Genomic DNA, 27,390 nt, shown 5'->3' with positions numbered 1-27,390 from the left:
GTAGTTTTGCGGCAGATTGCGGAAAACCCCCCAAAAAAGTAAACAATTTAAATCCCCTGATTACAGGAAAAGCCTCAAAACAAAAACAAGAATTTTACCTGAGCAAAAAAAATGGCAACAGATCTTTCATCTCAATGATTTTCTTCACGCTCACATACATTTTAATAAAAGCATTGTTGCGGAAAGTTGAGATGAAGCACTGAATAATAATTTAAATGGAGGAAAGCCTTCGAAAAATAGGGGATTTGATTTTGAAATCTAAGAGTCATAATTAATAGTTTTTAATTGATATCTCCGCTAATTATTATCGGAGGATTATGTTAAATAGCTAAACATGAAGACGGAAGGATTACGAATCCATCGATACCTGGTTCGATGGTCAGTTCACTGTCGTTCGGGAGAAGAAGCTTGGACATAGATAGATAGATACTCAGATTTTATATGTATAAGATGCATATCAGATTTTATTTATTCATTGTGAACTCATTAATACAATTTGAGAAGAAAAAAATACTTGTTCATATTTATTTTTGACTATCTTGCAACAGTTCAAAAAATGTGAATTATAAGCTGATGACCACTAGCACTGTCCTCTGATAAAAGTAGCCAGAAGTTACCCCTTCTATGTGTTTTTTTTTTTGGTAATAATCGTCCTTGTATGTATATAAACTACTGTATTAGCAGTGACGTATCCAGGGAACGGAGTTTAAGGATATATTCCCCTTCGAAACTCAGAAATTTTCCTGTTTTGAACATAGAAAAAGACTGAAAACAAACTATATCCCCGTCCAAAATTTAACCATACACCCCTCTGTTATTCTTTATCGACTACGCAACTGCGTATTAGAAAAATGCCTGGTTACTGAATAGGCCATGGTTTGGGTCCGGCTACTTTTTTGGGACCTACAAAATGGCTACAATTGTAAGATTTGACCTGCAGGGGCCCCCGAAAAAGTGTTCGACTCAAATCCTCTCGATATTTAAAATCGGACTCTACGTATTAGGATAGCAATATGTGTCAAAACCAAAAAAGGTCCTGGGGGTGGAGGGGGTAACATCAACATACCAAAATGACCGGCCCTGATTATACATTCGAGGGGGGGGGGAGAGAGCTCCTCGAAACATCAATGTTTGTCGGTAATGTCACACTTGTAGTTTAAGCATGGCACGAAAGAGGTATTTTAAAACTTTGATTCACATTGGGTTTCAGTAGGGAGAGACTTGGGCATACTTGATCCCAGCGGATACATGATCCCACAGCCAAAAATGTATAAAAATCATCTAGTAGACTTTTGAAACCTGACAATTATATTAAAGTTATACTTGTACATAAAAACTGGCAACCTTTTGTCTTTTTCAGCCATTTTGTTTTAACTCAAGAAATGATTGTCTGAAAGTGTCAAGGTCAACTTTTTTCCAGGAAAGCATTCTGAAGTTTCCATCATCCGTTACATACAACTTTTAAAAAATACCGAAGAGTAATGTTACAGTAATAGACAGTCTTTAATAATTGAGACATATTTTTAGTAAATTGCCACTGATTGTTAATATTAGAACAAGTATGTTTGTAAAAAATCGCATATTAGGGATACTTGATCGCTTCGTTTTGAGGGATGCATGATCCCAGGGATCAAGTATCCATATGACAATATAAACACAATGAAAACAACATAACTGTTGTTTACTTAGTTGACATTAACTTTGAACATTCAAATCCATGTTTTAAATAATAAAATTTATAATAGTATTACAAATTCTGTAAATAGTAATTATTTTTATGATTAATTTGTTGTAATCTGGCTAAATTTGACGTTTATTCCATTATCTTTCATCTAAAATTGTCTTAGTAACGTAACCTGTAAATAGTTTCTTGTAATGAATGTACAACCCCCTTACATTCGAATGAAGTATATGGTCCCTCCATTTCTCAACGATAAGATTTTTAAATGGAATAAAAAGAAAATATGAGAAATTGGTAGAACATTGTAGGATTTTCTGGATATTTCTTTTCTGAGTATAAACGTCGCGTCGTGTGACATTTGAATGAGTTAGTGAGTTTCGCTTGTGAATCGTATCAGTCATGCGCTGGAGAGCATGTATTTAGCACTGTGTGTATCAGCCTTTGCGCTGTGTTTTTGCGTATTTTGAAGTAAATATGTGTGTGACCGTTGAGTTTACGGTGTTAATTGATATTTGCCTAATTGCTATAGTTAATTTAGCAGTTGCTAACGATATTTCTTGTACATAGCTGTAAATAAATCGCCTGTGTTTTCTCAAGAACTGTGTCGTCATTTGAAGAAGTTTAAAGTTGCACTGAACTCGTAACAATAGTACGAGTGATAGATTTAAACAATCACTGCAGTAAATATGCTAAACAATTAAAATATCAGTTCGCGCTCGTAACCCACATAAAACCTCGAAAATCAAAACATAAACAAACTCTACTGATGAATTAATTATGTTCTGATCAGCCAAATGAGCTTGAACAAATTGAAATAGATGTCAAATCTTTGTTTGAAGGGAAAAAATGATTTTGCTATAGCTAGATTTACAACAAAAACGTGAGTTGCTCTTTATGTAGACCCAGTAGCGGATAGAATGCAAAGTTGGATTTCTAGAGTTTGAAATAGTATGTTTTCTAAAGTGAAAAGGTAATGTACTTCATCAATCTATTTTTCCTGAAAAATTGACAAAAATGTGTTAAGCTGCACACATCCAGTTGGGTTGAGCGGAACTTTAAGAACTACAACAAACGAATTGTTTGCATTTGACTTTTCAGTTTTGAAAACATATCTTTTCTTTTTTATAAGTACACTGATACTTTCATTTTTCTTCCCTCTTTTTAAAAATTAATTCAACTGATACAACTTTTTAACTTTATTGTTGTGAGACAAGAAGGAAAGAAGTTGTTTTTTGTGCTTATCATCCATTTCTTTCTTTATTTCTGTAATTTTAGTTTCATTACGCTACTTTAAAAAAATGTTAGTTTTATTTATAAAATATATTGCTCACAACTGTATTGGAGAATAAGTAACTGATCAAAAGTATCATAAGTTCATTTAAGTTGTGTACCGTTTTTTTTTACAAATGCCCTAGTGGAATTTAAAACAATGGTATTTTGTGTTCACATTATTATAATCTAATAAAGAAAATTAGAAATAGTGTTATTTTTTACAAACCTTATGTAGAAAACTAAAATCTATAAACAAATTGCTGATCTAATAAAAAGTCTATGTTATTTTCTCAGTGGGATCAAGTATTTCTCATGAAGGGATCATGTATCCCTTGATGTGGAATATATGATCCCTTTATGAGATTATTGAAAAAAAAAATTATTTTAACAAAACTATCTGTTTAATTTCAACTAAAAAAAAATACTGTCAGATAGAGGAAAAAATTACCTTTGTTCACGTACTTAAGAAAAAAAAGAAAAAAAAAAACTGATAATTTGCACCAGAGAAAAAAATTGAAAGCTAAAGTTTGGATCAAGTATCCCCAGTCTCCCCTAGTGTTCCACTTGCGGAAATAAATACAGTGAAACCTGGGTATAATAATATGCAGGGAAATACTTATTTTGACGAGGCTGAACTGGATCCGTTAACTTAACTGTTTTACTGATAAGACTGTGTCATTTCAGGGGAATGAAGAAAAGAAAAAGTGGTCAACAATTAACGCTATCTACAGGAGTTTAGGGTTAACCCACTGGAGTGAGGGTTAAAAATTCAACAATAAAAATATCACCAAACAGGCAACTGCTTCGTTCAAATGTTGAAGTAATTTTCACCCGTTATACCTTGACGGGCGATTTTCTAATATATAATAGCAAATGATTGCGTAAGGCTCCTGACGCCATCAACAAAGTAACTCGCTCCACAGCATGATAATTTGATATGTTTTGGTAATGTTTGCCATGCAAGGAAAGGCTTTATTGTCACAAGGCTGAACTGGATCCGGTAACTGTTCTACTGGTAAGACTGTCATTTTAGGAGAATGAAGAAACGAAAAAGTAATCAACTCTGAACGCCATCTACTGGAGTTTAGGGTTAATACGAAGGAGCTAAGGTTAAAATTTCAACTATGAAAATACCTCCACACAGACAATTGCTTCGTTCAAATGTCTCTCCAGAAATTCTCCGAAATGGGAAGTTTTAGAAATACAATTTTAGGATACCCTTAGTAAAATTGATGGAACAGCATAGGGAGCTCTCTACAAAAACGTTTAGAGTTTGAACTATTAAAAAACGCAAAACTAACTTCGGCCACGTTTGAGAGAATAGGAGGGTCAGTGATTTCATTTGGAAGCATTTAAAAACTGAAGTATACTTGACCCAATTTTAAACTACATTTCGTTACTATAGGGAATCTGGCGACTCTCCTTCGAAATTTTCCGATATTGAAATTTTAAAAGTATAATCTTATAATATGTTTGGAAACATTGAAAGGAAAAGAGAAAGGTTTCCCCAAGATTTTTTAGAAGGGCACCGTGCCCTTCCGCTTTTAAGCTAACCTTCGACCCCTGTCCTTAAAACATTATTCTTTCGTTTCAATCATTTATCTACAAGAATCTGATTAGAATATATCTGAATGTTTTTTGCATTACCTTTAAAACTAAACATCAAAACGCTTTTTAATATTTTGAAAATAATTACTATCGAAAACACTTAAACTTTGTATGTACGTAGTATACCAAAAAGTAAAAGAAGCACCTTTTTTATTCAACAAAACTTCTCTACCCTTTTATACCTTTTATCTGAAAGGCCACTGCCCCTTTTCTGGTATGGAGGAAACATTAGTTCTCTCTGGGCATTTTTTTCTGAAACGGAAATCAATTTTTGGCTATAGTGTGCAAATAAAAGGGTTACGAAGCTCTCCCATGAAAATTTCTATAAGTGAAATTCTAAGCTATCTTTAGTGACTTTAAGGGAATGCCTAAGGTTCGAAGACTTTGTCTGGCAATTTTTCGATGTTTAAGGGGTTCGAAAAACAAAATGTGTCGAATTTTGCATTTTTTTTTTTTAATTATTAAAAAAACTTTTCCGTCTTTTTCTGCTTAAAAGGACGTTTGAATCTTGTTTCTATCTTAATTAGAACGAAAAATATAATTGTATTTTTGTTGCATTCTTTTAACTAATATCATATTTAACTTTAAAATTTCAAACGCGTTTCTCTCCATGATGCATTTTTTCCCGATTTTTCGCATTCAAACTCTTATAAGTCAAGAATTGATGAAGATAAAATAATGAAATTTGGAGCATATCTTTTTCAAACAGTTTACTTTGATTTTTATACGGTGAATTTGAAAAAACCATTGCTTCAAAAAATGATTTTTTTTAAAAAAGTATCTTTGAATTTTTCGAAATTTTCCTTCAAATATTTTCCATTTTTATTGAATTAATATTTCTTAAATCGTCGAATAAAAAATAAAACTAAGATATTTGTGCACAGTTTTTAGAAAAAAATTTGAAAATTGACCTAGAATATTTTGAGTTTTAGCAATTTAAAGAGACCCCATTTTTTAAAGAAAACAATAACTAAATTGAAATATTTTTTTTTTAATATTTATGTTATGTTTTGCGAATCAAACTGATGATGAATCAGTGAAAAAAAATTTCAAAACTCTCAATTGTTTAATGCCATTTTTTTTTCAAAATGTGTCTCGGACCACCTTAAATCTGTAATACACAATTTCCTTCTTGGGCCTTTATGCAAAAACCAAGAACCAGGTAAGTTCAGACTCACTCATTTTTGTTAATACCAGTAAATAACATTTGTGCGATCGAAAGGTTAATATCTTTCCCACATTATTTGATACAAAGCAGAGGTCTAATCTTATATTTGTGACCCGTTGTTGCACCAATCGGAACAACCAGGGGTGCCCACAGGGGGGGGGGGGGGGATTATGGCGCAAGTTGCGCCATCAAAATTTTTTGGGGGGAGGGGATTTTTTTTCCCCAGATTTTTTTTTCTTTAGAACATGAAATTTTGGAACGAAAAAATATTTAAACTTATTCAACAAGAAATAGATGCATTAATAATACTTTTTTCATGTACTCTTCAGGGCCGTCGCCAAGATGCCCCCCCCCCCCCGCCCCCCAGTTTTTCAGAAGTGGAGCCGCCAATTTCATTTTAGCGATGAAAAACGAACGAAGAGAAAGGGAAACTCTTCGTTGTTTTAAAAAATTAAAATAGCAATTATAAATGAACAATTGAAATAATAGTGACAAAAAGTATTTTTCTGTAAAATTTGAATAGAAAATGTAAGTTTAAAATACAATTTAGGGACACCCATGAATCTCTTTTATTAAGAGTATTGGAAATGTACGCTTCAAACATTTTTATTAACGCAAAAAAAAGTATTCAGTACAGTACACTCTTCACTATGCCGCAGAATGGGTATGTCTGCCTAGTCGAAAACTATGGGCTCTGCTCAAATTAAAGTATTGTGCATAGAGTAAAATTAGCATAAAAACTGTTATTTTTAACCCAATTCAAAAGCGAGAAAATTTTTTTTTTTGGGGGGGGGGGGAATTTGCGCCATTGAGCTTGCGGGGGATGGGCACCCCTGGGAACAACGAATTCTCCACATGCAAAAATGAATTTTTAAAAAAGAAAAAGTTTGGACTTAACTCGTTCCTGTATCAAAGTCCTCAATTGTAGACTTAATACTATCGTGATTTTAGGACTACAAAGGGACCTCATATCTGAAATACCATAGGGACCCAGGGTTACCAACTGCTCCGCATTTTGCGGAGTTGCTGCACAAAAATGGCGAAACTCCGCAGCTCCGCAAGAAGTTCTTTTGCTCCGCCTTTCCCTGCCGAAGTTTTCCAGCTCAAATTTTGCTATTTCATCATAACAAACATGTAAATATGGGAAATTAAAGATGCTTATACTCAAGGATTAAAATTGTGTATAAAGCTGTTTTATTAATTTAGAAATAATTATTTTCATACTAGTGCTTAAAATAACTATTAAAGCTCTAAAAAAAATCAGACAAGTGGTTTTAGAAAATTTTATTGATTTTTATACAAAATTCCGAATTGCTCCGCAAAATTTTAAATTGCTCCTCAAAATCAGCACAGATGCTCCTCAAATTGTTTCTCCAAGGTTGGCAACCCTGGGACCCCGGTAAGTCTAAGTCTGGCCCTGATTACAACTAATATAATGTTGCTCAAAAAAAAAAAAAGAAGATGAAGAAAAATCTTCCCCCCCCCCCCCCCCTTGCCTCCCCTGGAACTCAGGCCTAAATCCGCCTATATTCAGGAACTCACCCTTCTAAGTTGAAATTTTGTCCTGTTTCAGATTCAGTTTATCGTAGTCCAGACTTGCTTTCCCGATGCGATTCTGAGATGAAAATACTCGTATAGCGATAAATTACATTAGACTAATGAAATCGATTGCCAACTGACAGCATTTAGTTGAATCTGCCGCAAAACCAGTGAATACCAGGCCAGGGGCGTGTACAGAAATTTTTGAGGCCCGTCACAAATGACTTTTACGGGCCCCCTTCCATTTGGTTTACCACTACGTCCCTACTATATATTTCACCCTTCATTTAAAAAATCTCGGGCCCCCCTTCAGGCTTGGAACCGGGCCAACAAATGTTCCTTCTCTCTTCCCCCCCCCCCAACATTGTGCATGCTGCTGCTCATGTATCAACACACCCAAACATTTATAGCAGGGCCGGGGCCGCTTTGTCTAGTGGTGCAGGTCAATTGTTGTTAATAGACGTACTAATATAAGATTTTGAAAGCTCTTTTTTCGTCCCGGGCCCTTTTTTAGGCCGCGTTGGACCCTAATTTCTCTAGCCCCCTCCCGTTTTCTCAATGTGGGAGTCATGGACCCCAGAGCTCTAAAAACTAGAAAGTTGACAAAGATAAGAAAACATTCGCACCTGTGGACTGCGGCCATTTACTTTGGCCCCTGCTAAGGATGAGAGAAAAATTAACCTGCTTCCAAACACTTTTTTCCCATATATAGGTGAACAAATTTTATTTTTTCTTCAAACATTACGCTTTAAAAAATGTTAGATGTGAATTAAAATGTATTAAGTTCAATAAAATGTTTCTTAAAGTGGCCCACTCGGTGGTTGGCCCAGTCGGGGATCCCCGACTAGCCGACCTGGTCAGTACGCTCCTGCAATATAATATATACATTTAAAAAGTAGAAGAGATATAGTAGCATACGATAAATATATAAAATGTGGTTAGCCTGTTACAGTAAATCGTAAATACCAAAATTATCTATGATATAACTTTTAAAAGTAAATACAGACTAAATTTGGAGTGGTTTTCTAATTTGCAAAGAGATCATATTTTTAAGAGGAATTTTATCAACAAATAGATTTTTTCCTTGTCTTGGCATTTGCAAAACTATCAATGATATCATTGTACTCTAGATTCTGAGTGAAATCATTATTTATTTTTAATTAGCATGATAAATTGAGGGGATTTTAGGCCCCCTGAAATCTAAAAGGAGGGGTCTGTACCCCACACGCCCCTGCGGTAATCAGGCTCTACACGTATCGATTCAGTTCTGGACTTCTTCAAAGGAGAGGAAGTGCTGATCCTCAAGAGCATGCGTCATCGACGAAAACAAATAGTAGTCTGAAAGGGCACTGTCTATTTCTAGGTATTATAATAAATAGCAATTGGAGTAGGACTTCCCATTTCAGCGTATCAAGAGGTATGTTCTGACCGGCTACGCAACATGCGGCCGAGCGTTGGGCCCGTAAGCTTCTCTGCAGCATTCAATGGACTTCAGCTGCACTTTTCTTCAAATAGAAACAGAAAAGTACACTTTTCCGCAAATTGTGTTTTATCGGCACAAAAGTTGACATATTCAGAGTACACAAAAACTATTGTTTCCACTGCAGTGAAATGTCCCATACAGAAAATGAAAGCCTAACGGTGAGGTCATAAAATGAAGTTAGTTGCAACACAGTCCGTTTCGATTTAATTCTTGTGACGCCAGCTCTTTAAAATCCTTTAAAACTTATTTGTACACCAGACCATGTTAAAAGTTTTCTCGAAATTTTACGGTTACCGCAAAATTTTCCTGAATTCTACAGTGTATTAAACATTTCCAAATGTCAGCTGGGTGACGTAGTGGTTGAGCTGGCCTCGGCCAATTTCCATATAAGGACTCTAGTGTGCTTAACCTTTTTTTGCCTGTGGGTCGCACTTCATGTTAAGACAAATCTCAAGGGCCAAAACAGAGAAGATTTAAATGAAGATTTCTAATATTCTAGGAAAAACAAGGAAGAGGAAAGAAAAGTGCAAACTAAATCGTTGTTATCGTTACTACATATTTCTTTTATCCATACAATGTTATCACAATACCGGTTATTTATTTATTTTTTTTAAACCAATTTTTGGCTATTTAACTCCATATTTGCAATTTTTTTTCCAAACGCAACAAAAATAAAGATGATTGTTTTGGAGGGTTCCAAAACATAGTTTTCAATTCATAACATGGACCATTTGGTGGAGACAAATGTAGTGGCAAATTTCAAATGTGGTCCCCTCATGTAGGAATGCAAAACCCCCTAAGATGAAGGATGCACCCCCTAAATATCGCACCCCTCCCCCAAAGGACGGTCTAGGAAGATTGGGCGCCGACTATTGGGCACCGCATATTGGGCTCCGGGAACTTTGGGCGTCGAGCGTTTTGGGCGCCGGGAACTTTGGGCGCCGAGCACTTTGGGCGCCGAGCGTTTTGGGCGCCGGGAACTTTGGGCGCCGAGCATTTTGGGCGCCGGGAACTTTGGGCGCCGAGCATATTCTGCCCAGTATTCTCGGGGCCTAAAATGCTCGGCGCCCAATGTTTCCGGCGTCCAAAATGCTCGGCGCCCAATGTTCCCGGCGGCGAATTTTGAAACGCTCTCAATGCTTACGTTACGGTAGCTACCGGTTAGTTAATCACGTGACAGCTAATGATCACGTGCTCTAATCAACTGCTTAGAATGGTAACCGATTGATCATAGAACGCTGCGGTTAGTAACCGGTCGACCGGTGAGGTTCGTCGAACGCAAGGAATGCTTGCGTTCGACGAGCTCAACTGGTAGCTACCGGTGATTCGATCACGTGACATCTAATGATCACGTGCTTCAATCAACTAATCAACATATTAATACGGTAACCGGTTGATGATAGAACACAGCGGTTAGCAACCAGTTACTCAGTGGTCGACCGGTTAGGATCGCCGAACAAAACCAATTACAGTACATTGGCGAAATGAGAAATAAAAACGAGCGCGTTCTATTAAACAGCATGGTAACCTGGATACATTAAAGCAGCCCCGAGTAAAATGTAAACAGAGCCGCCCCTTTAAATTGTGAGGTAGAAATTGCAATGCGAAATATTGCTGTTTAAAGTTTTAGTTCGTTTTAATTTCACGATTTACTGTTTTTTGTGTTGTGAAATATTTCCGTTTTCGTAGGGTTTCTTCTGAATCTTAATTTACATCTGTATTGTCGTTATGTTTGGAAAATTCTGCTTGCTGTAAACATTCGCAATAAACTCACATTGAAAGAGATGCAGAACAGATTTTAACATGGTAGATAATACATGCTGTTTCAAAATGAGTTTCTTTGACTGTTGATTTTTTTTATATTCTTGAGAATAGTAACTGAAATACGATCTGAGTGTGCTTCTCTTATGTTGTTGATGTTTTAATTTGTTGGTTTTCTCTGAATAATATGTTGAAGATTTTGGTTAATTCATAAAGTTTTTTAACAATAAAAATGTCGTGAGAAAATCTGTAAAAAATACTACCATTTAATGATCTAAGAAATACATTTTATCTCAGGAAAGAATATAATCCTTTTCATTTAATTTGTAATTTTACCTTCATCTGTCTCAGTTTTTAGTTTTATAAAAAAAATAAAAAAGGGAAAGGATGGGTGGGAAGATGTTGAGTCACTGCTCCTATGCTCTGTAGGGCTCGTGAGAATTTGAGCGACCTGTGTCAGCCTTTGCACACTCCCCCCCCCCATTTCCTAGAAAAAATTGAAATGACACGTTTGGCTACCCACCAACTACTCGCAATCAGTAGTCATTGGCCCCAGGAACTGTAAGCTGTTCCATTTCGATTGTTTTATGCTCCGAGCTTCTGTCACTCCTTAACTGTACTAAATCATTATAGTCTAATAGGTGTGAGTTCATTTGTATGCTAATGATAATAATATATTCAGAGCTCTAAAAAAAATTTTTTTTTTTGGTCTTGTTAATTTTGCCTGAATGAACTAATAACTGATAACAATTTGCAGATTGCACCAAAATCTTAATTATATTAAAATGTTCCCTATCAAAGGAGTTTACAGCAAATATTGTATAATTGACTTTTAATTCATAGCACCTGTGATAGTTAAGTTAGAGGGGGGAGGGGAGCCAAAGTGAGTGCCCTTGGCTAGTGCATTCTAGCACCCTTTGAACTTGTTCGTTTCCGTTTTTTCCCCTTACATTCATGGCATGTGAAGCAATCCGGAAAACTTGCAGAAGGGGTTGCTATTCATATTGTATTGTAATTAACTCTGAATTTGGGTCACTTTAGAAGTGATTGGTAGTCGGGGGAAAGGGGGGGGAGGCTCTTCAGCCAAAGTAAGCATCCTACAACTTGTGAGCCACCCATGTTTTTCTTTTTTAAGTTTAAAGCAATCCATATAAGTTTGTAGAAGGAGCTTGCAGTTAATTATTCTTGCATTATAATTAATTTTGAATTCATGGCACTGTGGAAGTGAAAGGAAAATTGGGGGAAGGGCCAGAGCTGAAGCCTAAGTGAGCGCAAGATATGGCACGCTTCTTCATGACATTCAATCGTCTTCTCAACTTCATACTTTGTGCAGAATAGGGAGCTGAATAAGATTCAGTGCAAAGGGTTGTGAGAGCCCATGGTGCCTCTACCAATCCTTACGCCCTTATGAATGAAGAACCTTTCAACAGAAGACATTTTGACAAAACCTTATTCTTTTCAAAGTCAAAGAGTCGGAGTCATGTTTCCTTCAATTCCTCAGCCTTGGTTACCACCTGCTTTCTCGACACTAGCTGGCTTATTAGTAATGGCAGATTATTAATAAGCCAATTAAATTACCTGTCTTATTGGTAAACTTGCTGCTAGTAAGTGTATTTCATTTAATGATAGTTGCTTCGAAATAAAAACTTTTTGCAATTGCTAATTAACAGTGAAATAAGAATCAAACAGATCAAAGTGATATGGCATAAAAAAAAAAATAAAAAAAAATGAGAAAACTACAAGAAAGGCCCGCATATCTTTCAAGATTCAAGACAGGAACTTAACATTTTGTTTGATTGCTGCTTCCAATTTGAAAGTTAATGATGATTATGAGCAAGATTTGAAGAAAAACATTTTTTTTACACATTTGTCAATTATGCATGTATGACATCCAGAGACTGCAATTTCATCCTTGTTATGGACTCATCAGTCTGGAATGGTCAATCACCAAGCTGAAGGCAGATGTCATCTCATTGAAGCTAAGAGTGCCAACAAACCGGTAACTAAATTTAATTGAGCAAATCACAAGGGTTTACAGCAGTGGTGTGCTTCAACTAAACAATCGAAGGCAATGCATGGGTATAAAGCAGAAAGTTACCGTCCTTAAGACTGGGCTAGGGCAGAACTACATGCAATATACTGACATCCCAGTCATGATATCCAGAGAATGCAGTTTCATCCTTGTTATGGGCTCATCAGTCTGAAATATTCAAGAACCGAGCTTGAGAGGCAGATACGAGACTCATTCAGCTTGAATGAGATGATTTCTGTATGTTGCCTGTAGTTCTACCTTAGCCCTGGCTAAAAGGTGGTAAACTGCTTTATACCCATGCTTTGCTTTCAATTGACGAGTTGAACTGTACCATTGCTGGGGACTCTCGCTGGTGTGTTAATTTTAATTTAGCTACCAGTCTGTTGGCACTCTAAGCATCAATGAGATGACATCTGCCTCCAGCTTAGTTATTGACTGTTCCAGACTGATGAGTCCATAACAAAGACGAAACTGTAGGCTCTGGATGTCATAACCAGGCTGTCGGTATATTGCATATCTACCTTAGCCCTGGATAACTTAGTGCTGAATTGTTCCATACATGTTTTTCTACAACAATGCAATTTTCTTTAAAAGTTGGGAGTCACTGTAGATCCCTTGTCAGCTAGGGCTTGCCAGCCCTCCATAAATATATCACTTGGATTCCAAGCTAGGCCCACTATAGTTCGGGCAAACCTAACCTTTTAATATTGTGAAGGCTACGCAAATCCTAATCACAGCATTACAGAGCTGCCGGTTAGGTTTACACCAGGCAGACATGGCCTCTTGTTGACCCCGTCGAAATTTAAACTTCCTATAAGCAGGAGTGTCATTTAGGAGGGTCAATTGCTTCACCCCTAGCTTTGAGAAATTGTTACACATAAGGCGTTGTAGTTCCTGCAATAAAATTTGCATTGAGTAAACACCCTCTCCCACTCCTCAAACCCTGGAAAAATTCGAAATGACAAGACTGCTTATACGAAGTATTAGCAGTTCAGGAATACTAAGAAATTAAGAATTTCTGTACTTATTCATGTCTTAAGCAAACCAATGTGATTTTAGCCAATTGTAATAATTACTGTGAATAAGAAACAATTACCTTTTCACAGATTATAGGTAGTTCAAGTATTTGGTAAATATTCACTTCAAATTACTTCAGAGTTACCAGAAGATTAGTTTTCAGTGGCTGATTTATGGATTTAAGAGGCTCATTGAAATATATTTTTGGGGACCCCTTTGTCTATAATTATCATCATAATTGGCTGCATAGTCCATTGCGAGCCTTGACCTATTTCAGGAGATCCCGCCAGGCTGTCCTCCTCTTTTTGGTTGACCTCCAGTTTTTGATTTTAATGAAATCAAAATCAGAGTCCACACAGTCGACCTATCTTGTTTTTGGTCTACCCATGGGTCGCTGTCCAAATGGGACCGCACTAAAGACCGTCAACGCAGCTCTGTCATTTTCCATTCTTGAGAAATGACCTGCCCATCTCATTGTTTAGTTTGGTAAATTTCAAAATATTGATATTTCTAAAAAGTTTATTAAGTCTTTGTCTATCATAGAACTAAGTAAAAAAAAAATTAAAAAAAAGACTGCAATTTTGAATCATCTTTATAGCCTTATGGTCCTGGGAGCCCCTTAGAATTGCAACATAGTAGATCTGCCATTCCATCTTTAGAATTTTTTTTTTTTACTTGTCTTGATGCTGTCCTAGATATTTTGGTCTAAACTCGGATTTTTTTAATGCAAAACCAAAATACATCAAGCTTCAGAACAACAGTAACATACCTAATCACAGATATAACACTAAGCTATCTTGCTATTGCTTTGAGGGGACAATATAGGTTTTTTTAAAAAAGAAACACAACCGAGATTTTATTAGTATTTAAAATAAATTGATATGATATTCCGTTATCATTCTTTATTTTAAACTTTAACTTTTTAATCACCAGTAGGATTGCAGGAAAGGTAGGAAAAATTCTTAATATTTTTTGACTATTCCACAACCCAACTAGTTTTTAACTCATAAGTAAAATGCATTTTAATATTTTTCGGAAAATATAAAAGGAATATCGTCTGCAATTTGAATTATGCGTAACTTCAACACACAGAAGAATCAAACTGAAGTATATTTACGAATTAAAATACATTGAATCAATACTGAGTTAAAAGTAATGTCAAATATATACTAAAAAATTCATATATTTTTTACATTATATTAGTCAACAATATAACAACTTTTTAGTAACGCTAACAAAATTCGTGGTTGTTTCACAAAATAAGATTGTATGTGACAAAACATAAGTTTCAAGGATTTTATATATATTACGAGTTAAAATATGAAAGCCATAACGTATGAAGATGAAGCCAAGCTTTCACGACTGCACAAGTAGCATTTGTAAACAAAATTTATAAGTCTCAATACAAAATTTAACTAGCGTAATATCCATACACGACTTGCAACATTTAAAAACTTGATACATATTGTGTTCAAATAATTGTTTAATTAGACCAAGAATATCGTTCAGAGTTTTAAAAATACAGAACTTTATGACAATCGCGACTATTACAATGAACTTTGTTTTCAAACACAGGTTGCAAGCAGTAGCGACCCTTTATACTAAGAGATGCGACACAGACTGAAATAGCGTTTCTGCGCATACTTCCGAGTCGAAAAAACCGTCCTATTCGAATTGGCGAGGGCATCCGCGCCTGGCGCGTTATCGCTTGTTTGGCGCAGAGCAGCCAGTTTCACGCGGTCAAGAATGAATATTCCACGCTTAATTTTGCCGTTTATGTATCATATCGAGGAGTTTTTTTTTTTTTTTTCAAGGATTGATATATTTGGGACAAGTGGTATTTCACAATATTGCTCTTTAGTCCTTCGAAATAAATCTTCGACTGGAACCGAATTTACGTATAAGCTAAACAAGCTATAGCCTAGCCCCCCCCCTCCCGTTTTGTTTTGTTGGGTCCCCTTACTCCCGACTCCCGATAAATTGCATGATTCGTTCCTTAAAAAAATTGAAAAGTACTTGAAAAGCCAGTACTAAGGCATTTAATTCATAGGCGGATTTAGAACCAAGTTCCTGGGGGGGGGGCAGGATTTTTTTTAGTTGTATTGATTTCAACTGGCTGGATTTAGACTCTACGTGTCCCTAAGCCATTTCAGGTTTTGGGTCTCTTTAGTAGTCCGGACAACTTTTCTGTCGGTGACAAAAAAAAGGCCATTTTTTAAAGCCTCCTACTCCCCACTATGCTTTAAACATAAGGTCAAAGGTGGGATAGAAAATCCCCAATTTTAAGGGGTCCGGGGGTTTCTCCCCCGGAGGAATTTTTGTAAAACAGATATAAAATTCTGCTTTTTGAAGCCTTATAAGGGGTAATTGGAACTACAGAAATATCGGAAACAAATAGCAAACTATTCTTTTGCAAATTACGATAATACACAATAAAAATCGTTTTCGAGTTGACAAATCAATGACAGCAGTCCTCAGAGAAAAAGCGAGGAAGAAGGGAAGATTATGCGTTATTATTTGCTTGCATTGGTTGTCGGTTCAATTCAATTAGTTTTTGATCTTGCTTCCAACCCACCCGCAAATACAACAATGAATTAAATACAAAATGATCAATAGTAAAAAAATTCTTTAAAAGAAATTGTGTATAAATATAGGTCACAAAAGAGCAATATGCTACCCATTTGGACAATTCATAATTTATACACTTGATAAGAAATAAAATTGAAGCACACTTTGCTTAGGAATTTCAGACTCACCTATAATCCGTTTCAAGGACTCGAGAACAATTAAAATTATTAAAGGCACTTCATTTGCCCTTTCCAGTCCCTGAAATTTAGCATTAGATTGTACAGTTTTCTATTTTAAGTTTAAAAAAAAAAAAAAAAAAAAAAAACTAGATTTTTCATTACAGCAACTTTTTTTTTTTCAATTAAAAGTAGTGCAAAAAACGAAAAAAAAAAAAATAATAATAGAGGTAGTGTTTTTCTCCCCCCTGCGCTAAACAGATTATAATATACAGTAGACGCAAAGCAATACAAAAGAATTTCCAAAATTACTGTATTTGGGAAACAGCAGTATATGAAACATGCGAGTCACAAAAATTTATCTCAAGTAATGTGTTACAGAAACGTGAGAACCATGATTTTTACATTTTTGATGCAGGATGTGGCAAGGAGCTAAATTTGACACATATCGACCTTTCTCCCCCTACCCCCTCCCATATGTTATAAATTAAGTTTATGGTTTGTAGACACACTTTTCCCAAATTTTCAAGGTTTTCAAGTACTTTAAAAAGAAATTTATTTTTTCAAGTACTTTTCTTTTTTTTAAAAGAACAAATGATGAAATTTTCGAGAGTTGGGGGCCTTCAACAAAACGGGTGCCCTAAGCTATAGCTAGTTTAGTTTATAGGTAAATCTGTTTTTTTTTAAAACCTTTGTTTCAGTTTCTAATTTGTGGAAACAATAGTTGATAATTTTAAGTATTTTCAGCTGATTACATAGCTTGTTCAGCTGGTATTTTTACTCATGTACTTGCCCTAATGGTTTTCAATTCAAAGTAGCCGTTTTCAACACATTTCAGCAACCCAGTGACAGCTTTACTCTCTTGTAATACAGTGTACGGTCCCCCCCCCCCATCAGAGAAGGACAGTCGCTATTCTCTACATCTTTACTTCTGAACTACTCAAAAAAAAAGAAATATTTTTAAAAAATCATGATTTTTTTCTTTTATGATTTTGGAAGATGTGTAGTTACCATGTATCGAGTCCTCCCAAGACTGGGGGGGGGGCATTGCCCCCTTTCGCCTCTCCATAAATCCGCCCATGAAATTACAATAAACAAGCAATCTGCTAAATAAATTTAGTTAAGAGAGTAGTTAAATCTGAAACAGCTGAATTTTGAGTTTTTTTTTTTTTTTGGCATACATTTTGCTTTGATACAGACTAATGAATGAAATATATTTTAAACACTACGCAAATCAAATCTTGTTAAAGGTTTATAAAAATTTTTAATAATAATATTGAGGCAAACCTAACACGGCAGCGCTGCGTAGCCTTCACAATGTTGCGAGGTTATGTTTACTACCCCAACCATAGAACTTTTTATACATGTATTAAACACATTTAACATATTAAAAATTCATTAATATCAATATATGATATTTTAAATAAATTTCAGTGATGAATTAAGTTTCAACTACTTAAGTTTCAACTATTTTTTTTTTTTTTACAGGAGCATTTTGAATTCAAGCACATTAGCTTTTAATATCGTATGAGGAAGAAATCCGTAGAACTGAATTACAACGAAAATCGTTTCTTCGCTCAATTAAAATTAAATTCTGTAAAAGAATAATTAAGTGCATTATTTGTGCAAGTCATTTCAAAAAATTTCTACTTAAAAAAAATAAAATCTTTTTTTTTTTTTTTTTTTACAAATTTTTATTTAGTAAAAAGTTATTATAGGTTTTTAATTGGTGATAAAACTAATTATGGCAGTGATAATACTAAAAGTTTAAAATGCGCTGACGAAAACGATTTGCTTCCATCGGGAATCGAACCGACGCCCCCCCCCCCTACCCCTTAGCGCGTCCCTTATCCACCATTCTACATAGCGTCGTAATCTGAGGAACTAAGTAATATTCATATACGATACTGCAAGCACCGTGTTTCCAAAAAAAATATCGAAATTATCAGATATCATGATAATTTTAAAATAAACGTCGGATTTATATGTACTAATATAGCAGCAAACCCTGCGAAAACAGGAGGGAATAAAGGGAACTAAAATGTTTTTAGAATGTAGAAGCCAATTGATTTAAAAGTTCACGCTATCAGATTTAAAAATTAAAAAAAAAAAAAAAAAAGGTCAAACATACACTTGCTGATAGTTTTAAAGCAACAATTTTATTATATAAATCACGTAAAAGAGAATCCTTCAATTATCCAGCTTTGTTTGTTTGTAAATACAAACTTTTTAACATTGAATACAGTAACCTGATTGGCGCGTGTTTAAATCCCGAATGTCGCCAAAGCATGCTTTTTTCATGAATCGGAAAATCTAGCATTAAAACTAATATTACAGGAAAGAAAACACTATGAATTTCGAGAGAAAGTAAGTTAACACATTAAAGTATATCCTAAATGTATTGGTTTGCCATCAAAGTCGAAAATATCGCTTAGGATACAAGAAACAAAACCTTGAACGTAAGCCTCGCAAAACAAAACAATTTTTTACAAATTCCTGGGGAAATTTTCTCCTTAGTTAAGGCAAGATATAGGTAACCAACACATCAAAGAATGTAAAACCAAAAATTAAATTGCATTGTTATCAGTATTTTAAAAGGAATCCACCTTTTTTCTTTGAGTGCGTGTTGCGTGCAATGCAAATCCTATGGACGGGAACTTGAGCGTTGGACGGTTTTTTGCCAGTGACCAATCAGCGCGCAATACGCCTGTGTCGCATCTCTCAGTATAAAGGGTCGCTAGCAAGCAGAGGCGCTTGAGCAGCACTGCGAAATTCTCGCCAACCATTTTGGCAGCTTCCGAATTTCACCAATGCACTCTGTAATTAAGAGGGTTTCAAAATTCGCTTGCCGGCGCCCAAAGTTCCCGGCGCCGAAAATACTCGGCGCCCAAAGTTCCCGGCGCCCAAAATGCTCGGTGCCCAAAATGCTCGGTGCCCAATGTTTCCGGCGCCCAATCTTCCCATTTCGCCCAAAGGAAGAGCCTCGCCCCGAAAATGAGAAAAATACATCTTAAAACGACCCCCTTCAAAAATTTCAATGGCGCAGCCTGCGCCATACCCCCCTTCCCCAGGTGGCACGGGCGCCCCTGCCTCATGCTGTTTTTAGTTGTAAGGACAAATTGCTAAGTGAGGGAACTGTTTCTTACAAAATGGGGACGTTTGTTCGGCTTATTTATGGTTGAGTGAGTGTTTCAAAAACAAATGAGTTTTGAAGGAAATTTTAAATAAAAGCTTTCTTTGCAGTGGTTCATTGTTTTAAAAGCACCAGAGACTTGTGTTCTTAAAATGTTTTTAACTTTTAAAACACTAAAAATGGTTGAATGAAAATTTTTCGTGGCATTGTAAAATGTGAGGACTGGACTGTCCCTCGGTCGCGTTATTAACGTTTGATTGGGCGTTTGAGCTATAAATGACTTTAGAAGGAATTCCACATTCAAAGTTTTTTACTTTTTGAAATGTTTTACTTTACAAACACAAGATGTTGGTTTGTTATTATTCTTCTGTTCTAGCAGACGACGAACCAGGGCTCGGAGTTCGGAAGTTACGTTACCACGATATTAAAACTTGTTCGTCCGTAGTTTTTAATGATTCAGAAAATGCTAGTTTTTCTGCTGATATTCAACAAGATGAATCAATATAAAGTGAAATTAAATTCGACAAACGAGAAATCCTAACATTCAAATTTGCTGAGTTCGATGGTTTAAAGATTTATATTTGGCAACACTGCTTCTGAATCTGTCTCTTTTCGGCGTAGACTTTCGGCCCGCGTAGTGATCTGAAGGAAATCTACAAAGTTCGGGCCTACTAAATTAAACTTCAAAATGGTACGTTATGTAATCCGTGTTCAATCTATTTAAATCTTTGTTCTACATTATTCTCTTTATCCATTTGTCACTAATCAAAATGGTATTTTTTCATTAAAATTATATAATGTCAATTGCTTATAGCTTGGTTAGGCTGTATCGCCATGTTTTAAAATTTTCTCATCGACTCATAAAGTCGTAATTATTTCTGTGATGGGGAAAATAAAGTATACATATTCTTTTTTAAACGCACATATTTTAGTCTTCATAGATTTTGTTCAAGTTTTCTATGAGAGATGGTAATACGTGGCAAGTATTTGTTATCTAGGCCTTGTACCTGAATGCTGTATATTTAATCGATTGAGTATTAAATGACTTGATGTATACAAATATGCAATACCTCGTTTGTATCCAAATAATTCAAAGATGACTCTTTGACAAAAGTCACCGAATTGCCCGGTAAATATTGGCACTGGTTACTGACCTTTTTAAATAATCCATTGGCAAGCATGATTTATTTGAGATTTTTCCTTTCCTACAGAAATAGAATTTGATGCAAGCAATGGTTTTGTTTATTGTAAAGTTTGATGCAGACTTTGTACCGAAATAAGCCAAAGTTGAAATGTAAATGACTTGAGTAGAAATATTGAGTTATAATAAAATTGTGACTAGTTCAGGATTTTGCTTTTTCTCCGTGAAATTGGAAATTCAGCCGAAATTTAAAATTTGGTAGATGATTGTCGCACATTTGTTAATACAATTGTCGAGGAGGCATACCTTTCACTCAACGGGTTTTAAAGTAGTTTCCTGGATTTTGAGCATTTCTCCCACAATCCCGATTTTTATTAAAAATGTACTGGATTTTATCTTTTGGGAGAATCTATTTATTTAAGAGAATTTTGTGAAAACCTGTTAGTGTTTTTATAAAGATATTCCAAATGTATGTGCTCGGTGGTTTTGAAAGCTTCCTGCTTAATTACAAACTGAATACATCAATATTTAGCAGTGTTGAAGTATTGATTTAACGTTTTTTCTTCAGTTACGAATAACTATTTTAAACCTATGTGTAGTAAAGAACTTTTATAAGGGATCGTTAAAAGATCTGCTCTATTTAGAAGTTTGGCAGGTATGAAGATAGGAAAATGTTTTGCTCATGATAATTCTCACATGTTGCTTTTGGAATAATTGTTCAGCAGCACTTCAAGTGAAACATAATTCTTATTTGACAAATGAAACATGGTTATCTGTAGTTGAGGATGGGTCCAGAAAGTGTTCAAGGAGGGATGAATTGATTTATAAAATTTTATAAATTCCCAAACCTCCGCCTTGTAATTTATTTTTTTCGGAACTTCCTTTTCTACAAAATTCTGGAGGAGTGTGCTGAACCCAATCATCAAAAGTGTCCTGTAATTGCCTTTAACTTTTTTAAAAAAAAACTATTCCGGGGAAGAGCATCCTAATCCTATTGAATATCTTGTAAGACCGTCTGAAATAGAGTTAATGCAACTTCAAAAAACTTTACGTACCACGTTCCTGTCACTAAAGTTTTGAGAGATGTGCTACAATCAGGGTTGGCAAGTTTCTGCTGAAGTGGTTAAAACCACTGGTAGAAACCTGTTAAAACTGGCATGGCAAAAAACCACTTTTTGTTACATTTGCAGTAAAAACTGGCAAAAGCTCACAAAATGACAAAGATTATTACATGTAATAGAAAATGCATGGAAAGAAAAATTAGTTGTTAACCAAAGCACAATTTAATTACAATACGTATAATCACAATTCAAAATCAAATGTTTGGACCCTGTAGTTGCCTCTTTAAAAAGATGGTTTTGAAAATCTAAATTTTTCAATTTAATATGCACATGGCTTATTATGTAATAACTGGGATAATGGTAAAAAATTGACTGGGAAAATGTTTCGGGAAAAGGGGCAAATTTGTTTTGCAAAGCTGTGACATTATGTTCAAAATCTACGTTAATATTGGCTAGTAAAATACCGGCACTTTCTTGAAGCACATAGTTTCAATCACAAGCAATTTAGATGAAGCATATAAGCGAGCAAAATACAATCAGTAATGCCTGTTTAATTCTGTATGTAACTCCTCTTTCCTAAGCACCCATATGATTTTTCGTCCCTTGTTAGATTAATCCAAATATTACAAGCATCTGCAATTGTCAAGTTCCCTTTCCAAACTAAATCAATGGCACTTAGCATAAGATTTTATTTTTTGAAATTATTAATTTTGAATTTTTTAGTCTACTTTAACAAAAATAACTGGTAATTACTTGAGTTATTAAAGACGCTTTTAAATTTTTACCAGTTTCTGTTGGTTTTTACCGGTTATAACCAGTTTCTGCCGGCAGGAAGCAAACCCTGGCTACAATTGTTTTAAGACTAAAGTTCCTGCATCTCTGCTGAAGGAAAGGGCTAATGCCCTGTCCTTGTCTGTAGTTAATGTGTTGATTGGAATTCTAATTACTATAGTTATTTTTACTTGAAGGTACATTAAATTACAAAATTTTCTATAGGTAAACTTCACTGTTGACGAGATCCGGCATCTGATGAACCGGAAGAAGAACATCAGAAACATGTCTGTAATAGCTCACGTTGATCACGGAAAGTCAACCCTAACTGATTCCTTGGTATCAAAAGCTGGTATTATTGCTGCAGCAAAAGCTGGGGAAATGAGATTCACAGATACTAGGAAAGATGAGCAAGAACGTTGCATTACCATCAAGTCTACGTAAGAATTTTAATTTTTTTATACTATTTCTCTCACTTTCGATGTCGTAATTCACCGTTTTCTTCAGTTTATAATTTGCCGAAAACAGTGAGAAATAATATTATGAAATTCTCATATTTCTGATTTTTAATTGTTGCCATAAACAATGAATAAATGAATTGTCAACCAATTTAACAAATCAGTTTCAAGATTGAACTTAAGCATATCGTTGCCTCAGAGCAACAGTAAGGCATCTAATCCCAGGAATAACTGAGATATCTTACTATTGCTCGGAGGCGACAATATATTTGGACATTTTTAAAAGCTTTCTTTTTTTCACTATACTTGTTCAAAACTGCTTTTAAATTCTAGCATACAAACCAGCAATAGTGAAAAAAGATAAATGAAAAAAAAAAGCCATTCTCTATTATTATAATGTGCAATAAATTTTTTCAAACAAAAGTTCATGCCGTTTTTTCTTAAGGACAGGTAACAAATGTTTTAACTTATAAAAAAATTTTCCTCTAATAATTTTTAAAACTAATCAGCATTAAGTTCAAGTATAGAAAATATTTTTATTCTAAATATTATTGGCTGCTTTAGAATATCCTATGAAGATATAAGATCAACTGCAAGTTTTCAGTGTATTAACCCTTTAAACGCCGCTTTATGTTCAAAGTGTAAAATATTGCTTCATGAAAATAAGACTCTTGGGCATCCTTTTACACAATGCAAGAAATTTTCGAAATTTTTTTTTGTAATATTTTGGGAATGTTTCCGTTTGGAAACATTGGTATTTTACGTTAAGTTTTTTACTAAGGCTTTAACATGCATATTTATAAACATTCATTCAAAATTTGATACCAATTACATGAAATCCAGGAGTCTAAGTCTATCATCTTTTTCTCTGACTAAATTTTTTCCAAAGCTACAGAGTCAGTCCCATTAAGTTTTGGGTACAGGAGTAAGAGTGGACAGCTCTAAAATTTTAAGGAGTCAGAAGTTGGTCAAAAAGAGCTATTTCCAACAAAATTTGTTTGAACTCAATTTGCCTTTTAATTAGGGATAAAGATTGACTTAATTTTCCCATAGGTGATAATGTTAAGGGATTTCAATTGTTCAAAATTGAACCAAAAATTGTTCAAATAAAAGAAAAAGAAATATGGGAATGAAATGTCCTTCTCGATTTTTCAAAAAAAAAAAAAAAAATCGTTTGAGTTGGACTATTCATCCAAAAGTTATTTGAGGGAGGACAGACAATTTTTCCTCATCTCAATACCCTACTTTCACATTTTAATTTCTCAAATTTATTTTATTTTGACTTCTTGTTTTCGCGATATTTTAAAGATGCATTAAGCCTTACTTTATGCTGTTTGCTTTTTTGACTTGTACTGGTAAAGTAGGCCAAAAAGAAAAATGATCAGGGTTCGTACGGGTCATGGAAATCCTGGAAAGTCGTGGAAAAAAAATTAACACATTTCAGACCTGGAAAAGTCATGGAAAATTAATATTTTTGTTAAAGGTCATGGAAATTTATTTAAAGTCATGGAAAAATGTCCTGGGCAGAGAAAGAAACAGTAGCCAAAAAAAAACATTTGAAATCTTGAATGAGATAACAGTGTTGCATATTAAAACTGGAAAAATTTAACTATCCTAAAAGTAAATCTAAATTTTTAAATCCCATTGCACCCACTTCTGTAGCAGCAGCAGCCGCCTGCCTTCTTTTGCAATGAGATTTTACTGCTTCAACATCACTAAATTTGAATTTACCATTATTTATTTTCATCACTTTTTTTATTTTATATTATGTGGTAGCAGATTTGCACATTCTTAATTTTTTACGCCCACTCAAAAAATCTCAATTTTATTGCATCTGAATTCGTTTCAACTACTTCTAAAAACTTGATTATCAAATTTATCAGAATTTATCTTAGTTTGCTGAAGGTTTTAGAAACTAATTAATCAGGTAATAGATACAGAAATAGGAGAATCCTAGTATTTTAAAACAGTAGTACCCAACATATGGCGGGCGAAACTGTGGCCCTCTGCTATGTTCAATGTCAGGAATCGAACATTTTTCTGAATTTTAGAAAAACCTTTTCATTTTTATGCGTTTGAAAATATATTCGTAAGAAAAAAAATACATTTAAGTCCGAAGATTTATTCACTACTGAACGGTGTTTTATTATTATCTGGTTTAGAAAAATGAGTTTACTGTAGACTGTGACTTTGCTTTTAAGAACCAAAACACTGTCAAGTTAAATAGATTAATAGATGCACTGTTGACACCAAAAGGCAATGTTTTGTTGAAGCATATTTGTTGAAACTAGTAATGACTCATTTACGTTTTGTGTCCCATTCTCTATCATTTTGTTCCATTTATTAAATATTTATTAGACATTCCACCAGTATATTGCATTTGCTGTATCTTTACTTTACTTAAATTTATATAATGAAGAAAAATAAAAATAGCTTAGCTTTTGCTGTGTACACTGATATTTTTTCAATTACAAGTAAGTGCTTTGATGAGGTAGAAGCATTGACATAGAAGTTTCGCTAATACTCATTTCCAAAAATTAGCGAGTTTGATAGTAAATAGTTCTATCCTCCTCATTTAACAGGGTCATGAAAGTTTTTGTGAAGTCATGAAAAAGTCTTGGAAAAGTCATGGAAATTTTTCATCCAAATAGAGTATGAACCCTGAATGATTGAAGGCTGGCTCTGGAAAGTCTCACATGACCAGGGGAAGGAATTTATTGCAACAGATTAAAGCATAAGCAGGGTATTTGAGAAGAGCTGTAAACATCTTCATTTCTACATACAAACTTATTTTTCGATCACTCCCACCCTAAAACTGGGGACGGAAAAGGGAACAGTGAAAGGTCAAAATGTCGCCCACCTGCTTTTAGATGCATAAATAGATGATGTTTTCAATTCTTAGGCTTTCAATAATCAGAACTTACACAGCGGCGTACATTGCCCACTTTTGTATAGTGGATTACGCCAATGTTCCCTGTTGGGAACAACTAAGTTTGCTTATAAGATCCACATTTCTGTTCGAAATTATTATTGGTCATCAGAAGGATCCATATTTATTGTTACTCTAAAATATCAAAGCAATTAAGAATTTTCCAAAAAATATATAAATTTTTTAATCTGTTCTTTGAAAATTTGCTGTACTTTTTTTTCTTTCGTCTTTGCAGCAATAGCAACAAAGGTTATTGCGCAAATGATATTAATTACGCGACTAGCATGTTGGCTAAAACGTCATGATTGCTTTAGTTTGAAATAAACAGCAATTGCATCGTTATTGAAAGGAAAATAAATTTTTGACAACCGGGGCTCCTTAAAAAGGGCAGGGTGTAGTACTTAAAGAATACTTGGGAGAAAAGCAATCCATAGTTTGTTATATTCTCTGTATAATCCTTTATTTTCAAGATCATATGTTTAAATATCAAAAAATTTTTGTTAGCTGTTTATAGTATTAAATGAAAACTTTACTTTTTAGTGCCATTTCTATGTATTTTGAGCTTGCTGAAAAAGACATGGTATTTATTAAGGATGAACACCAGAAAGAAAAAGATATTAGAGGTTTCTTAATTAACTTGATTGATTCTCCTGGACACGTTGACTTTTCCTCTGAAGTTACAGCAGCCTTACGAGTAACAGATGGCGCCCTTGTCGTCGTAGACTGCGTTAGTGGTATGTATTCGATTTAATCTCTTTTTGTGAAAAAAAACTACTTGAAAAATTTCTCCTTGCTAAAAAGATAAACAATGGGTTAATTTTTTTTCAATCAAGATTAAGGCTGCTTTTATGAACAGATTCTTTTCTTACACTGATTTATGTGTTTAAAATGAGACATTTTAAATATCTATGTTTACAAATTATTTATTAAAATTAAGCTTAAATGTATGCATTGTATGTAAAATTATCTGTTTATTTAAGTAATGAATAGTGACTGATCATTGGATTGATGTTTCATATGACTTTTAATTAGGTACTCATTTATTTTTGTTTCAAATTTTATTACTTCTTATATCCACCTCCAATGGCCAAAACTTTACAAAACTAATCTAAGCTGGTTTTGTCCATGGTTAAAACCACCACTGGCCGAAACTCGTACAGCCCTGTTTCAAACTAAAAATAATTAAGATTTAAATACAGTTCAATAACATTTATTGGATTGAGTACTTGTGTAATTTTAGTTAACTAAAGAAATAAGTGAGGCATCTTAAATAATTAGCATAAAGTTATGGGAAAGTAGAAAGTATTAAATTTGCATGTTAATGCTATTGTTGCATATTTGGTCTCGTCAAAATAAATTTTAAGTTGTGAAAATAGTTTACACAATATATATTCATTATTTCTTGACATTTTATTTTCCTTCTGTATTATCTATAAAATAACGTGTAGAACTTTTCAATCTTCAGAAGTTTTTGCCAGGGTTGTTTGGTTTAAACCAATTTTTTTTTTAAAAACCATGCGGTTTAAAATTTTTTTTTAACGCTTTAAACCCCCCCCCCCCCAAAAAAAATCCATTTTACAGGTTTACATTGA

At 34.4% G+C, this 27,390-nt stretch overlaps 1 protein-coding gene across 1 annotated transcript in view; it reads left to right on the top strand.

Annotated features, from left to right (window-relative positions):
- The first annotated feature begins 20,010 nt into the window (after positions 1–20,010).
- LOC129220263 (eukaryotic translation elongation factor 2-like) overlaps positions 20,011–27,390 on the top strand; it is a 31,827-nt gene continuing 24,447 nt past the window's right edge. The window contains exons 1-3 of the mRNA XM_054854647.1: positions 20,011–20,129; positions 22,637–22,851; positions 26,339–26,532. Coding sequence (XP_054710622.1) covers positions 20,127–20,129; positions 22,637–22,851; positions 26,339–26,532 — 412 coding nt within the window. The 5' untranslated portion in view covers positions 20,011–20,126. The remainder of the gene's footprint in view (positions 20,130–22,636; positions 22,852–26,338; positions 26,533–27,390) is intronic.

Source organism: Uloborus diversus, chromosome 4 (assembly GCF_026930045.1).
Source record: "Uloborus diversus isolate 005 chromosome 4, Udiv.v.3.1, whole genome shotgun sequence".
NCBI classification, from domain to species: Eukaryota; Metazoa; Arthropoda; class Arachnida; order Araneae; family Uloboridae; genus Uloborus; species Uloborus diversus.
Note: the sequence above shows the minus strand (reverse complement) of the source record. Positions and strands in the feature narration are given on the sequence as shown.